General features: G+C 40.5%; 1 protein-coding gene and 1 pseudogene across 6 annotated transcripts in view; one reads left to right on the plus strand and one right to left on the minus strand.

Moving 5' to 3' along the window:
* The first annotated feature begins 2 nt into the window (after positions 1-2).
* LOC109898785 (leucine-rich repeat-containing protein 40-like) lies at positions 3-2,406 on the plus strand (annotated as a pseudogene).
* Positions 2,407-10,396: 7,990 nt separating this feature from the next.
* LOC109897937 (leucine-rich repeat-containing protein 7-like) overlaps positions 10,397-16,789 on the minus strand; it is a 129,338-nt gene continuing 122,945 nt past the window's right edge. For 4 of the 6 annotated variants that reach the window (XM_031833339.1, XM_031833338.1, XM_031833343.1 and 1 more), the window contains 3 exons: positions 16,525-16,617; positions 15,211-15,285; positions 10,397-12,659 (listed from right to left, as the gene is read on the minus strand). In XM_031833339.1, coding sequence (XP_031689199.1) covers positions 12,552-12,659; positions 15,211-15,285; positions 16,525-16,617 — 276 coding nt within the window. In that variant the 3' untranslated portion in view covers positions 10,397-12,551. Of the gene's footprint in view, positions 15,286-16,524; positions 16,618-16,789 lie in introns of all 6 variants that reach the window. The other 2 variants (XM_031833342.1, XM_031833341.1) reach the window with 2 other exon arrangements.

The following is a 16,789-nucleotide window of genomic DNA, read 5'->3' on the forward strand; positions in this document are numbered from 1 at the left end:
ATATGGAGTAAAACGTTTTTCTAAATATTTCGGATTGTAGTGAAAGGAAAAGTAAATGAAAAATATAAATAGTAAAGTAGATACCCCAAAAAATGACTTAAGCAATACTTTAAAGTATTTTTACTTAGTTTGAAGGCGTCAGCTGTCTCCAGCTGCAGCAGAATCCACTGGAGGAGCTGCCAGAAGGAGTGGGACAGCTCACTAACCTGGATGACATCGTAAGCTCAGAATCGGGCTTAAAACACTATTGAAAAAAAGATGAAGGAGAAAACATGTCAAGGTAACAAAGTGATTATCTTAGACGAACTCTTTTGATTATCCTCGCTGACTTGTTTTTCTATTGTTGGTGAAAGGATCTTTCCAACAACCAGCTTACTGCCGTCCCTGACTGTCTGGGCAACTTGAATCATCTGGTGAAACTGAACCAACCTCTCTAAACAACAAGCTGAAGAACCTTCCCTCAGGAATCAATGTCATGGAAAGTAAGACAACATTAGCAGCAGGTTTTTGCTTTCTTTGTTGTTTAGTCTTTCTATATATTGTCTGCCGGATGGAAATGTGTGCGTCCACTTCAATATTCTTGTCATAACCATGGCTGAAGCATAACATCCTGTATGAATGCCTCCACAGATTGGACTGCACACATAATCAGTTTGAGAGCATACCTCCAATCTTGCCTCAAATGGTGTCTCTAGACCAGCTCTGTCTGAGACAAAACAAACTGCTCTTTCTTCCTGAACTGCCCTCCTCAAGGCTCAAGATAAGGATACTGATGGTCAGGTTTCCTCGATGAAGAGCTTTTGAATCTTAATGAGATCACCTGTATGAATTATTTGTAAATTAATAAATGGCCTATGCAATCTCTGACAGCTTTATATCACCTGTCTGGTAGGAGCTGCATGTTGGTACCCACTTGGCACAGACGTCAATTCAACATCTATTTTGCGCTAATTCAATGTTATTTAACTGAAATGATGTTGGAACAACATTGACTCAACCAGTGTGTGCCCTGTGGGTTATAACCAGATTGAGGTGGAGGCAGAGCACGTGAAACATCTGTACACTCTTAGTGAATTGGAGCTGAGGGACAACAAGGTAAAGAGTGTCCCTGAGGAAATCACACTAGTTCAAGGCCTGGAGTGCCTAGACCTAATCAACAATGACATCAGCAGGTAAGTTTGCCTGATCTGATCTCCCCTGGTTTCTCCTCAGTGCATACTATACTCTTTCACCTGTGCATATAACACATGTATACACAGCACAAATACCAACAAGTCAAAACACCCCAAAATGTCCTGTGTAGTGTTTCACTGCCTGGAGCTATCATTGAGTGTTGTTGATTTTCTACTGTATGTCTTCCTTGTATGTGTGAGCCAGTCTGCCAGCTGCCCTTGGTCTAATGCTCAGACTGAATATCCTGACCCTGGAGGGCAACCCTCTGAGACACATCCACGGCGACCTGACTGTGAGGATGACATCTCATTACCTTCTCGAAGCTACTTCTCATCAATGTCTAAATACATACAAAGTCCTGTTTGTTTTACCAATGCAGTAGAACCTCAATGAACCTCAATGTCGAGTTTCAATGTAGCCAATTTAGACTCTGTGATCTGATTATTTTTGTGTACTCCACAGAAAATAACCAATAAACTGATAAAATACTTGAGGGGTTGAATAAAAGGTACAGTCTTTTTCTGTCTATGCAGAAGGACATGTTCTCGTAGTCACTGACTAGACCGTTTCATTTACTTTGTAAGGTTTTGTGGAGAGGCCACTTTTCATTTACTAGACTGTCTCATATCTCTGGACAGAGTAGATTATTTCTTCTTCATTTTGATCTAAAGAGGATCCAGATGGCAACAGAGATGAGCAAAGATCAAAGTGCACGCCATTAAAACACGTGAACTATTGTTTTGTGGCCGTGTTTGAAGCTCCTTAAACGTTCTACCACAAAAGGATACTGCAATGCCATAGCATTGCTTAGTCACACTTTGAGCATAGTTGTGATGTAATGTAGTGCTGTCAGTAATGTTTTGTGTGTGTGACCCTGGTCCCAGTGACAAGCAGGCGGTGTGTGTTCCTGAAGACCTGTTTAATGCGGTGGACAGTGAGCCCATTGCCAGTGTCAGCAAGAACCAGCTGGCTGCAGTGCTTCCTAGGTACTCTGCTTATATCAGTGACCTCACACCACAGTCCAGGTCTCTGGATGAAAAACACAAACAGTGTGGTAAGAATAACAACACTCTGAAAAGTTATCACAGTTGAAAAAGCCATTGTTGATAGAGAATGTCAGCTAACTGTTGTAATGACATTGTTGGATGTGTTTGAGGGAGCCTCTGCTTGGTCTTCACGGTTGTGGAGATGAGGGACTCTGTCTCTGACATCACACTGTTATTCACCAGGTAAGCACTCAGATCGTCAAGGTATTATTTATTTATCAGATGGACAGGATACAGCAGGCCTAAAACAGTACAGGGAAATTCTTACATTAAAGGGATGTAATCATCGTAATATACACACGTAATGAGTTATACTGATGATTCATTTGACATGTCATATTTTGACAGGTTTTAAGTTGTTCCGGAGGTGCTGTATCAGGTTCCTACCTGGAAACTTACTGCATTTATTTTGACATTGGAGCCTATGATTTGAAGCGTAACTTATCTTGTTGTTTGTTGAACAACAACTATAGGGAGACCCTGCTGTAATATTGTTTACAAGATCATCAACCAATAGCAAAGTTTCATGGCATTCCAAACTGAAAAGCCTGTCTTAGTGTGTGGCTTATTTTTCTCTATATATGGAGAAAAATAAGTGTTATTTTTCAACAACATGTGTACTAGCAAATTTTGCATTCAATGTTTCAGAACATAATTTTTTATTTTACTAGGCAAGTCAGTTAAGAACAAATTCTTATTTTCAATGACAGCCTAGGAACAGTGGGTTAACTGCCTGATCAGGGGCAGAACGACAGATTTGTACCTTGTCAGCTCGGGGATTTGAACTTGCAACCTTCCGGTTACTAGTCCAATGCTCTAACCACTACCCTGCCGCCCCATGCATGGGTTTACTTTTGAATGTATGGTTATTGTAAGATAATCTGATACATTTCTGATTTACCTTGACCTGTTTGATACTCAGATCCAGACAGACTTTTTAAGTATTCTATGATTCTCAATCATTAATTTCTAATGACACTGTGGAGATACACTGAGTGTACAAATTAGGAACACTTGCTCTTTCCATGACATAGACTGACCAGGTGAAAGCTATGATCCTTTATTGAAGTAACTTGTTAAATCCATTATAAAACAGTTTAGATGAAGGAGTAAATGGGTTAAAGAAGGATTTTTAAGCCTTGAGACATGGATTGTATATGTGTGCCATTCAGAAGGTGAATGGGCAAGAAGGAATATTTAGGTGCCTTTTGAACAGGGTATGTTAGAATGAGCCAGGCAGTTTGAGTGTGTCAACAACTGCTATCCTGCTGGGTTTCTCAAGCTCAACAGTTTCCCGTGTGTCAAGAATGGTCCACCACCCAAAGGACATCTAGCCAGCTTGACAAAACTGTGGGAAGCATTGGAGTCAGCATGGGCCAGAATCCCTGTGGAATGCTTTCAACACCTTGTAGAGGCCATGCATCGATGAAGTGAGGCTGTTCTGAGGGCAAAAGGGGTTCCAACTCAATATTAGGAATGTGTTCCTAATGTTTTGTACACTCAGATTGTTTACAGTACCTTTAAAAAAATGTAATTTGTCTTCTTCAGTCACTTTTGAACAACTATATGGATTCAAATCCAACCACATTAAAAACGCACAAGGCAGCGGTGTGTTTGGTGCTTTGATCCTTTGTTAGTGTTGTCTTTATTCATTTTCTAAACGGTATCACATGTGATACAACACCACCTAGTGGTAATGAAGTGAAGTGTGGAGGGCAGCGAGAATATACCAGCCTTATCATATAAACATCTCACAAACATACACAACTGCATTATATGAAATATGTTCAAATTAACTTCATAATGTACAAGAGGGGAAAGAAATACTGTTTTTGATATGATCATTGTACAATATAAAGACCACAGAGGACCATGAGAATAACAAGTGACATTTTTATTATTTGTACAATATACTTTCATACATTATTCAAAACACTTCTTAAATACTGAAAAAACTTACATCCAAAGCCGAAAATGGCTCTGTTATTTGCTGCACAACATTTTTTGTTCAATTTTAAATATTATTTATAAAAATGTATCTTAAATATTTACAGATAGCATCTGCAAAATGCATTCTAAATCCCCCCCCCCCACATACATATATACATATATATACACACATATACATATATATATATATATATATATATATATATATATATATATATATATATATACACACACACACACACACACACACACACACACACACACACACACACACACACACACACACACACACATATATAGTACCAGTAAAAAGTTGACACACCTACTTATTCCAGAGTTTTCTTTATTTTTACTGTTTTCTACATTGTAGAGTCATAGTGAAGACATCAACATTATTGAATAACACATATGGAATCATATAGTAACAAAAAAAGTGTTAAACAAATCAAAATATATTTTATATTTGAGATTCTTCAAAGGAGCCACCCTTTGCCTTGACCCTTTGCCTTGCTTTGCACACTCTTGGCATTCTCTCAACCAGCTTCATGAGGTAGTCACCTGGAATGCATTTCAATTAACAGATGTGCCTTGTTAAAAGTTAATTTGTGGAAATTCATTCCTTCTTAATTCGTTTGAGCCAATCAGTTGTGTTGTGACATTGTAGGGGAGCCGACAGAGATGGCCACCTCGCTTATCGTTCTCAGGAAACTATGTGGTATTTTGTTTTTTTATGTATTATTTCTTACATTGTTACCCCAGGAAATCTTAGGTTTTATTACATACAGCCGGGAGGAACTATTGGATATAAGAGCAACGTCAACTTAACATTACGACCAAGAACACGACTTTCCCGAAGCGGATCCTCTGTTTGGTCCACCACCCAGGACAATAGATCGGATCCCAGCAGGCGACCCAAAACAGCGGCGCCGCAGGAGGGGCAGAAGAAGTGGTCTTCTGGTCAGGCTCCGTAGATGGGCACATCGGGCACCGCTCCCGAGTTTACTACTTGCCAACATCCAGTCTCTTGACAACAAGATAGACGAAATCCAAGCAAGGGTTGCCTTCCAGAGAGACATCAGAGATTGTAACGTTCTTTTTTTCACGGAAACGTGGCTCACTCGAGACACACTATCGGAGTCGGTAGAGCCACCTGGTTTCTTCACGCATCGCGCCAACAGAAACAGACATCTCTCTGGTAAGAAGAAGGGCGGGCCTTATGATTAACGAGACATGGTGTGATCATAACAACATACAGGAACTCAAGTCCTTTTGCTCACCTGACCTAGAATTCCTTACAATCAAATGTCGACCGCATTATCTACCAACAGAATTCTGGCCCATTGCTACTCTATCTTCTGCGACAGATACAAAGCCCTGCCCCACCCTCCTTACAGAAAATCTGACCACGACTACATTTTGTTGTTCCCAATCTATAGACAGAAACTAAATTAGGAAATGCCCGTGCTCAGGTCTGTTCAATGCTGTTTCGACCAATCTGATTCCGCGCTTCAAGATTGCTTCGATCACGTGGACTGAGATATGTTCTGCATAGCATCGAAAAATAACATTGATGAATACGCTGATTCGGTGAGCGAGTTTATTAGCAAGTGCATCGGTGATGTTGTACCCACAGCAACTATTAAAACCTTCCCCAAACAGAAACTGTGCAAAACTGAAAGCGCGAACCACTGCTTTTAATCAGGGCAAGGCGACCGGAAACATGACCGAATACAGTGCAGCTATTCCCTCCGCAAGGCAATCAAACAAGCTATGCGTCAGTATATAGTCAAAGTAGAGTCGCAATTCAACGGCTCAGACACGAGGTATGTGGCAGGATCTACAGTCAATCACGGACTACAAAACGAAAACCAGCCCAGTCGCCGACCATGATGTCCTGCTCCCAGACAAATTAAAACAACTTCTTTGCTCTCTTTGAGGACAATACAGTGCCAACGACACGGCCCACTACCAAAACCTGCGGGCTCTCCTTCACTGCAGCCAACGTGAGTAAAGAATTTAAATGCGTTAACCCTCGCAAGGCTGCCGGCCCAGACGGCATCCCTAGCTGCATCCTTAGAGCATGCGCAGACCAGCTGGCTGGTGTGTTTATGGACATATTCAATCAATCCTTATCCCAGTCTGCTGTTCCCACATGCTTCAAGAGGGCCACCATTGTTCCAGTTCCCAAGAAAGCTAAGGTAACTGAGCTAAATGACTATCGCCCCGTAGACCCAATAGGTCCACAGACGACGCAATCGCAATCACACTGCCCTAACCCATCTGGACAAGAGGAATATCTATGTAAGAATGCTGTTCATCGATTACAGCTCAGCATTTAACACCACAGTACCCTCTAAACTCGTCATTAAGCTCGAGACCCTGGGTCTCGACCCCGCCCTGTGCAACTGGGTCCTGGACTTCCTGACGGGCCGCCCCCAGTTAGTGAGGGTAGGAAATGACATCTCCACTCCGCTGATCTTCAACACTGGGGCCCCACAAGGGTGCTTCCTCAGCCCTCTCCTGCACTCCCTGTTCACCCATGACTACGTGGACATGCACGCCTCCAACTCAATCATCAAATTTGCAGACAACACTACAGTGTGGCTCGATTACCAACAACGACGAGACGGCCTACAGGGAGGAGGTGAGGGCCTTTTGGAGTGTGGTGTCAGGAAAATAACCTCACATTCAACGTCAACAAAACAAAGGAGATGAACGTGGACTTCAGGAAACAGCCCCCCCCCCCCCATTCACATCGACGGGACAGTAGTGGAGAAGGTGGAAAGTTAAGTTCTTCGGCATACACATCACGGACAAACTGAAATGGTCCACCCACACAGACAGTGTGGTGAAGAAGGCGCAACAGCACCTCCAACCTCAGGAGGCTGAAGAAATTCGGCTTGCCACCAAAAACACTCACAAACTTTTACAGATGCACAATCGAGAGCATCCTGTTGGGCTGTATCACTGCCTGGTACGGCAACTGCTCTGCCCACAACAGTAAGGCTCTCCAGAGGGTAGTGAGGTCTGCACAACGCATCACTGGGGGAAAATTACCTGTTCTCCAGGACACCTACACCACCCGAGGTCACAGGAAGGCTAAAAATATCATCAAGGACAACAACCACCCGCGCCACTGCCTGTTCACCCCGCTATCATCCAGAAGGCGAGGTCAGTACAGGTGCATCAAAGCTGTTACCGAGAGACTGAAAAATAGCTTCTATCTCAAGGCCATCAGACTGTTAAACAGCCATCACTAACATTGAGTGGCTGCTGCCAACATACTGACTCAATTTCTAGCCACTTTTAACATTGGATGTAATAAATGTATCACTAGTCACTTTAAACTATGCCACTTTCTATAATGTTTACATACCCGTCACTACTCATCTCATATGTATATACTGTACTCTATACCATCTACTGCATCTTGCCTATGCCATTCGGCCATCGCTCATCCATTTTATTTTTATGTACATATTCGTATTCGTTCCTTTACACTTGTGTGTATAAGTTAGTTGTTGTGAAATTGTTAGATTACTTGTTAGATATTACTGCATGGTCAGAACTAGAAGCACAAGCATTTCGCTACACTCGCATTAACATCTGCTAACCATGTGTATGTGACAAATAACATTTGATTTGATTTACTGAAGTTAGCCCTATTTGGTAAAAGACAAAGTCCATATTATGGCAAGAACAGCTCAAATGAGCAAAGAGACATCATTACTTGAAGAAATGAAGGTCAGTCAATCTGGATTTTTTGGGGGTAAAAGTTTCTTCAAGTGCAGTCGCAAAAACCATTAAGTGCTATGATGAAACTGGCTCTCATGAGGACTGCCACAGGTAAGGAAGACCCAGAGTTACCTCATCTGCAGAAGATAAGTTCATTAGTTACCAGCCTCAGAAATCTGCAATTAACTGCACCTCAGATTGCACCTCACAGAGTTCAAGTAACAGACACATCTCAACATCAACTGTTCAGAGAAGACTTTGTGAATCAGGCCTTCATGGTCGAATTGCTGCAAAGAAACCACTTCTAAAGGACACCAATAATAATAAGAGACTTGCTTGGGCCAAGAAACACAAGCAATGGACATTAGACCTGTGGTGAAATCTGTCCTTAGGTCTGATGAGTCCAGATTTGAGATGATTGGTTCCAACCGCAGTGTATTTGTGAGACACAGAGTAGGTGAGCGGATTATCTCCACGTGTGGTTCCCACCATGAAGCATGGAGGAGGAGGTGTGATGGCGTGGGGGTGCTTTGCTGGTGACACTGTCAGTGATTTATTTCAAATTCAAGGCACACTTAACCAGCACGGCAACCACAGCATTCTGCAGCAATACACCATTCTATCTGGTTTGCGCATAGTGGGACTATCTTTTTTTTTCCAACAGGACAATGACCCAACACACCTACAGGCTGTGTAAGGATTATTTGACCAATAAGGAGAGTGATGGAAAAGGAGAGTGATGGAAAAGCAGCCAACAAGTGCTCAGCATATGTGGGAACTCCTTCAAGACTGTTGGAAAAGCATTCCAGGTGAAGACAAGGGTGTGCAAAACTGTCATCAAGGCAAAGGGTGGCTACTATGAAGAATCTCAAATATAAACATATGTTGATTTGTTGAACACTTTTTTGGTTACTACATGAGTAGTTACACATGGTTACTACATGTGTTATTTCGGAGTTTTGATGTCTTCGCTACAATTTAGGAAATAGTCAAAATAAAGAAAACCCCTTGAATGCGTAGGTGTGTCCAAACTTTTGACTGGTGCTGTGTGTATATACACTGCTCAAAAAAAATAAAGGGAACACTTAAACAACACAATGCAACTCCAAGTCAATCACACTTCTGTAAAATCAAACTGTCCACTTAGGAAGCAACACTGATTGACAATACATTTCACATGCTGTTGTGCAAATGGAATAGACAACAGGTGGAAATTATAGGCAATTAGCAAGACACCCCCAATAAAGGAGTGGTTCTGCAGGTGGTGACCACAGACCACTTATCAGTTCCTATGCTTCCTGGCTGATGTTTTGGTCACTTTTGAATGCTGGCGGTGCTTTCACTCTAGTGGTAGCATGAGACGGAGTCTACAACCCACACAAGTGGCTCAGGTAGTGCAGGATGGCACATCAATGCGAGCTGTGGCAAGAAGGTTTGCTGTGTCTGTCAGCATAGTGTCCAGAGCATGGAGGCGCTACCAGGAGACAGGCCAGTACATCAGGAGACGTGGAGGAGGCCGTAGGAGGGCAACAACCCAGCAGCAGGACAGCTACCTCCGCCTTTGTGCAAGGAGGAGCAGGAGGAGCACTGCGAGAGCCCTGCAAAATGACCTCCAGCAGGCCACAAATGTGCATGTGTCTGCTCAAAAGGTCAGTAACAGACTCCATGAGGGTGGTATGAGGGCCCGACGTCCACAGGTGGGGGTTGTGCTTACAGCCCAACACCGTGCAGGACGTTTGGCATTTGCCAGAGAACACCAAGATTGGCAAATTCGCCACTGGCGTCCTGTGCTCTTCACAGATGAAAGCCAGTTCACACTGAGCACATGTGACAGACGTGACAGAGTCTGGAGACGCCGTGGAGAACGTTCTGCTGCCTGCAACATCCTCCATCATGAGGTAGCTTGACTGCCATTAGGTCCCGAGATGAGATCCTCAGACCCCTTGTGAGACCATATGCTGGTGCGGTTGGCCCTGGGTTCCTCCTAATGCAAGACAATGCTAGACCTCATGTGGCTGGAGTGTGTCAGCAGTTCCTGCAAGAGGAAGACATTGATGCTATGGACTGGCCCGCCCATTCCCCAGACCTGAATCCAATTGAGCATATCTGGGACATCATGTCTCGCTCCATCCACCAACGCCACGTTGCACCACAGACTGTCCAGGAGTTGGCGGATGCCTTAGTCAATGTCTGGGAGGAGATCCCTCAGGAGACCATCCGCCACCTCATCAGGAGCATGCCCAGGCGTTGTAGGGAGGTCATATAGGCACGTGGAGGCCACACACACTACAGAGCCTAATTTTTACTTGTTTTAAGGACATTACATCAAAGTTGGATCAGCCTGTAGTGTGGTTTTCTAACTTTAATTTTGAGTGTGACTCCAAATCCAGACCTCCATGGGTTGATAAATTTGATTTCCATTGATAATTTTTGTGTGATTTTGTTGTCAGCACATTCAACTATGTAAAGAAAAAAGTATTTAATAAGAATATTTCATTCATTCAGATCTAGGATGTGTTATTTTAGTGTTCCCTTTATTTTTTTGAGCAGTGTATATATATTACACACACACACTTCACCAATCTGTGTTAATACATAAAAATAATGGAAGGATTAAACTTGCATGTGCAAATAAATAGTACAATAAACTGTCACTAAATTTGTCCAACTTAACAGAATTATTGTCTTTCAATAGTTAAAATTACTTTTTGCACAAAAAAATGAAGCAGCATTCAAGTCCAGTTAGTCTTCATACTGCACAAGCTTGGAGTACATTCACAATCTATATGAATAAATGATCTCAATTTGTTTTCAGTCACCATTATTTACATCAACACCGCAATTAGACAGAATAGTACCATATATTCACTTTATATTTAATTGTATTTTAAACATATACAAAAATTACTCTTTTATATTCATATATATATATATATATAATATATTTGTATAACACAAATTCACAATTACTGTAGAAATATGGTTTTATACATTTGATAGCACAGCTTTTATTCTCCAAGTCATAAGTACTTCACCTATACTTTTTCATTGTCCTTATAAAATCTCGCAATTTGAGCAAAGCTAAGGTATATCAATATATTCTGAATAATAACCTGAAAACATTTAGTAAAAATAATTATATTATCAAACTTTCTCACAATATCTTGAATATTTTAACTCGTAATTTACTGGATATTGAAGTACAACGTACCAGCTTAGCTTGGCACAAATTCAACCAGGGTCCCTCCATAGGGTTATAGGTGCTTGGTTTTGCTCAAGAATGTCACAATTGATGCTACATTTGACAAAAATAGTAATGAAACATTGTTAGGGCTCATAAGGTATATGTTTTTGATTGTAATAAAATGGCACCAAATGTCACAATATAATAATGTCTCTTTGTAAACCTCACCGGTTTGCAATGAGAGAAAATTCTTTATGAGAGAGATCCCAAAATTTGAAAACACAGAGAATGCATCCAAAAAACATATCCAAAGACCATTATAACCATGAAAGCATGCTGTAATGTCAGAACTTAAAATGAACATCCATCCAGAAATGGAACAGAGTGAAATGCCTATTCTGGTCAGCAGCATTGTTAAAAAATATATATACATAATTCTCACATGAATACTTTTCCAATAGTGCATTCTCATAATAAACGGAGCTTAAAATGAAGACATCGAAAGTAATTTGTGTTCTACAGAGTGGTGCTGAAAAGCACATCAAAATTACTTCAAATCATTGCGAACAAACTATTTTGTTTTTAACACAAACAGATGAGAAACAATGTTACAACTTTTCTGTATGGAAATTCTTTAGGAGTTGAATATGGGGGTATGTGACATTACATACTCCTTGGTGCAATTGCAGCACATACGTGTAAACACAATGTAGCCAGCAGATGGCCCTCTAGGGTAGTCTTGTAATCTAAAATAAACCCTTTCAGATGTGGGATTGAATATTGCTTCTACTTTTAAAATGTAGCTAATTTGTGCAAACATATACATTATTGAGCAACTACCAAAAATCGACCTTATATAATGTAGTGACTGGTTGGGTATAACAATCAATATAGTGTATAGAGACATTAATGAAATAAACCGGTGGGAAAACCTAGAATAATTAAATAATACAAAATAAAAAACTTTATAAATTGGCCCTGTAAGCTAGGATTTTTTGTAAACATTTTATTTCTGTCCCAATCCTCTCGCTACTGTTCATGTCTTTATTGTAAATGAAAATATTTACCCACGGCATATACAAAGTTGAGGCAGTGTTTATGGTGATTAGAATTCCTAAAGAGCTAGTGTGTTTTCATGCTCTGAGAGTAAAATGAGAAGCTACAATGAAAAAGGTACAAAATAAAAGGCAATATAAATACGCAAAAAATGTCCAAATAAAAACTAAGAAAATTGCTCCAACCTCCAATAAAAATGACTTTCCTTCACATCAACTCAAGAGATACAATTCCTGTTTACATAAAATTCATAGATAGGTTATAAGATATGTATCCTATAGTACATTTGGCACTAGTATTTGCCATTGGTCCAGCAATCGGCAAATGTCACTGTTCCTAGATAAAAACTGGTTGTATACATTTCCACAACCCGTTGGGAGAGAAGCAATGGTGTTATAAAAAAATATTTAAATTGTGCTCTCCCTCAAGATTACTAAGTCCACAGTTTTCTGGAAATTCTTCAGAAGAGACACAGCAGTTTCATGTTCCATGTGTAAAAAACTATGTCCATTGGCCTGCAATGCAAAAATTAAGCAGAGGGTGAACAGAGTGACGTGAGTGAGAAGTGGCAGGGCGGGGCAGGGCGGCACGGAGAGGACTGGGAACAGCCCTAGCTCAGAGGAGATAAACAAACAACACTGTCAAGGAAAAGAGGAGAGACAAAGCAGAGAGATGCATACAGGAAGAGGAGGAGGTCATGCTGTAAAGGAGAGAAGGAGGAGAGAAGTGGATCTTTAGAGGTATGTCCTTCAGCTAACACTTGCATCTGTGGAAAGAGAAGAGAGGTTTCTGCTTCTGCAGGCTACGGGTGGGCGAGGGGCGAGGGCTTCTACAAGCACACATTTAAAGCCACAGAGATACAAGAGACATGCCAATAACTGTAGGGACTATTCCAATCCCATTAAATTGTATTGGCACAGAGAGCCTGGCTTGTTCATGTAGGCTTCACTGTCAGGTGTTTGACTAGCCTTGACAGTAGCTTCACATGGACCAGGAATCTGACAATCTACAAAGGGTACAGTTCCCTCTCTGCACTATGGTAAACACTTACTCTGACAGTGTCGATCCTATTTACAGTTTGTGTGATGGTGAGTTCCTTTTAAAATAACAGCCCTCTACCTAAGCTAAATACAACACCACATCATAGTGTGTAATTCGTGTCTTATCGCATGGGGTGGCAGAGCTCTTATGCTCTTCCTAAAAGGTTGACTCCTGAAATATTTAGAAAAAGAGACTCAGGGATCTGATTATACTGAAGTAGAAGAGAAGACCCAATACAATATTTGCTGCACAGTGCAAAGTTGAAAGGTATAGAAAATAGTTGAGAAAAAATGGCTGCAGGGCTTTCAAGGTTATCAAAAACGTTGAGATAAGGTGTCGTATCCACAAAGCATCTCAGAAAATATGCTAGGAATCCTATTAAAAATGTGTTTAAGACAACAAAAAACCCAGCTCAGAGTAGGTTTTAAGATGATGTAAAGACGCTGCTCCGACAAACCCAGGAGTAATTTAATCAATTTACAAGTTTCACTCAGCTGGTAATCATGAGAGTTTGAGGTGCCGCAAAGGAAATATAGTGATGACGCACATTGATATTGCTTGATTGGGAATAACCAAATCGCGATGAAGCATCGCCAGCTGTGAACTATATCACACTTCTGATAATGTTGAATGTGACTGTAGGCTACACCAAATGTTGAAATGGTAAAACGTTTGAAATCATTTTCACCTGACAGGATAACTTTGCCTATTCTTAATTATTGCCTAATATGTTGGCCTGCATAACCTTTTTTTAACCAATTATGATAATTGTTAAAAGTTTAATTTCTATAATATTACCGTTATATCACATTCGTCACTCCCGTTAAACAACTCTATATCGCTTTGGCACAGTAGGCATCAAGTCAGGTTGTATAATTTTCATCAAACACAATCAAAGCTAACATAGGCCCTAGTTGCCTTCAATTGCCCAAACGATAGGCATGGTCAATTTAGGAATCTTTTTACCAATGTGATATTGTGCTCCAAAGGGATAACTTGAAATAACATTATGTAGGTTAATTAAATAATTGAAAGAAAAAAATGTGTTTATTTATTAGTCTAGTGGTTAATACTGTAAGTGTTTGAATATCATGGGAAATTGCCCTTGTGTGAAATCATTGTGAAAAGCACAACTGTTGCATGTAGTCTAGGTCTAGATTACTAATGGATTGATCAGATATGTTTTGATCATTTCTTCTTTTAACCACTCCAAAGCAATTACATGTGGCGCAGGAACATTTAGCATTTTTGTCATTTAGCAGAAGCTCTTATTCAGAGCGACATACAGTGCATTCATCTGAAGATAGCTAGGTGGGACAACCACATATCACAGTCATAGTGAGTACATTTTTCCTCAATAAAGTAGCCATTAGCAAAGTCAGAGCTAGTAACTACTGACTCGCTGCAGTGCTACACTTTTCTATTATCAAGACATCTGCTGGTTAGTCTTCACTTGTTTGGACAGCTCATGAGGTCTCCTCTAAATATCTGGCGACTAGGTGGGACTCTTATGAAAGAGGCTTCATGCATAGCTTTTATTTTTACTCATAAGAGTAGGAGTAAAATGTCTCTATTCTCAGCACAACCAATTTTCTACTCTTAGACGCTTTGTAGATACGGGCCAGGTTGTACTTTGACCTTCACTAGTATTTCAGAAACAAATCAATTCATCCAGCACAATACATTGCTGGTTACTACTTAGTCTTCAGGCATCTAAAACATCACATTAGGAATCTTATATCAGTAAAGTTACTTGTATGTGATCCACTTAGATTAAATCTGTTTCCATTGGCCTTTATTAGGAAACAATAACCACTCTTCCTTTTGTCTGACTTAGGGACAAGTAAAGCATGTTGGAAGTTTGACAGAGGTCAAAACAGAGGACCATGCTCACTTGGTAGACACACGTACATCCAGCACAAAATGCCACATGCAAAGCCTCTACAGGCAATGTGGAGGAGGGAGGATGTGCTCACAGACTCAGAGGACAACGATGATCGATGCGGTGATGAAGAACACGGTTACCTTCAGTATTTTGTCCCCAGGCTGTAGCAGGTTGGAGGCCGGTCCATCAGGCTGTACCCTAGTAACAAAGATACCCTATAAGTCAAAAGTGATATGAGATTAGGAACCACATGGTGAAGATGGTTTAGAATCTGTGCCTTTCAAACTGGTTGTTTGTTGCTTTTGTTTGTATTTTCCTCGAACTCAAGATCTGTGCGTGATTTTGATTGACATGCTGTTGCAAATATTAACTTGATAGGTTTAACTAGTCTGTAAAAAGCAGACAACTATAATAAGGATTTATCACAATAAAAAAAAAATGGAAGTCTATGTGTGCTGTTGGTTAAATTCAAGAACTAGGTGTACTTACATGGCATTTACATCTACCTTTAATGAAAACATTTTAACAGTACTAAAAGAGTTACTTAAAAAAAATCTATATTTCCAAAAATATGGACACTGGGGGGGATGTATTTTCCATTGCATGTTTCAAAAAAATGTCTAGTCAAGGCAGAGATTATAAGTATACCAATCTTTGCATGCGTTTAAACTATATAATACTATATGAAGAGCCTCAATCAACACAGTTAAACCTCACTTGAACCCGAATTACGTTACTATCATCTAATGACTCAGGTATTATTACAGCAGGGACTCCTTGAGGCATCACGGGAAAGCAGGCCCTCAGAAGATATCCTCAGCAATCAGCATGCACCACCTTTCAGTGGGGTGTTAAGATGGGAGATGATATGCACACAAAATATACAACACATTCAATGGCTATAACAATTTTGACACAACATTGAATCTGAGTTCAATTCCTATGGCTTACAAGACCTTCCCCATACAAATCTAATGTCAATGAGAAGAAACTAGGCTTTGATATCTTAAAACGAATAATAAGAGAAAATGTTGCCAGTGGCAACAACATAACTGATTTCAGAAAATTCTAAATGGAAATCTATAAACATTTTTCTCACTGGCTCTTTTCTTTGCTGTTACATGGCAACAAGACATTATTGAACTATTTGACATTCGCCAACCTTATGACTGACTACATTACAAATCATTGCCGCAAAAGTGTTGCCTTTTCTTGATTCTTGCTCATCATTGGCATATAATAAAACGGTTCAAAGTTAACCAAGTCAACTGCAGCACCCCATACAGCAATGCAGCAGCACCTGTTACCATGGAAACTCTGAAGTGAAACATACAGTGATGTGCAGTGGTTATTGAAACACCTTAAGGAATAAGAGAAAAATGGAACATGTTCCTATGGCACAGACTGCACAGAATCAGATGCACACAGAGAACATTTAGTTGCTTTAATCTTACCATGTCAGAAGGCTTGAAAGGGTTCCCTTGGCCACTGATTCCCCCTGAGATGCTGAACCCTAAACCTGGATTCTTCTCTATCCGCACACAGAACTGCCAAAACACAAAAACAACATCATGCCAAAAATAGACATTTGGTATTGTATAACTGTGCAATTATATGGTGCAACATCTCTCCTCTCTATATACCGCTAGCCATAATATAGGCCTCTCAGAGATCTGTTGGTGACAGATTGAGAGAAAGGGAGAGAGCGGGAGAAAGAGA

Source organism: Oncorhynchus kisutch, linkage group LG10, assembly GCF_002021735.2.
Source record: "Oncorhynchus kisutch isolate 150728-3 linkage group LG10, Okis_V2, whole genome shotgun sequence".
In the NCBI taxonomy this organism is placed as follows: Eukaryota; Metazoa; Chordata; class Actinopteri; order Salmoniformes; family Salmonidae; genus Oncorhynchus; species Oncorhynchus kisutch.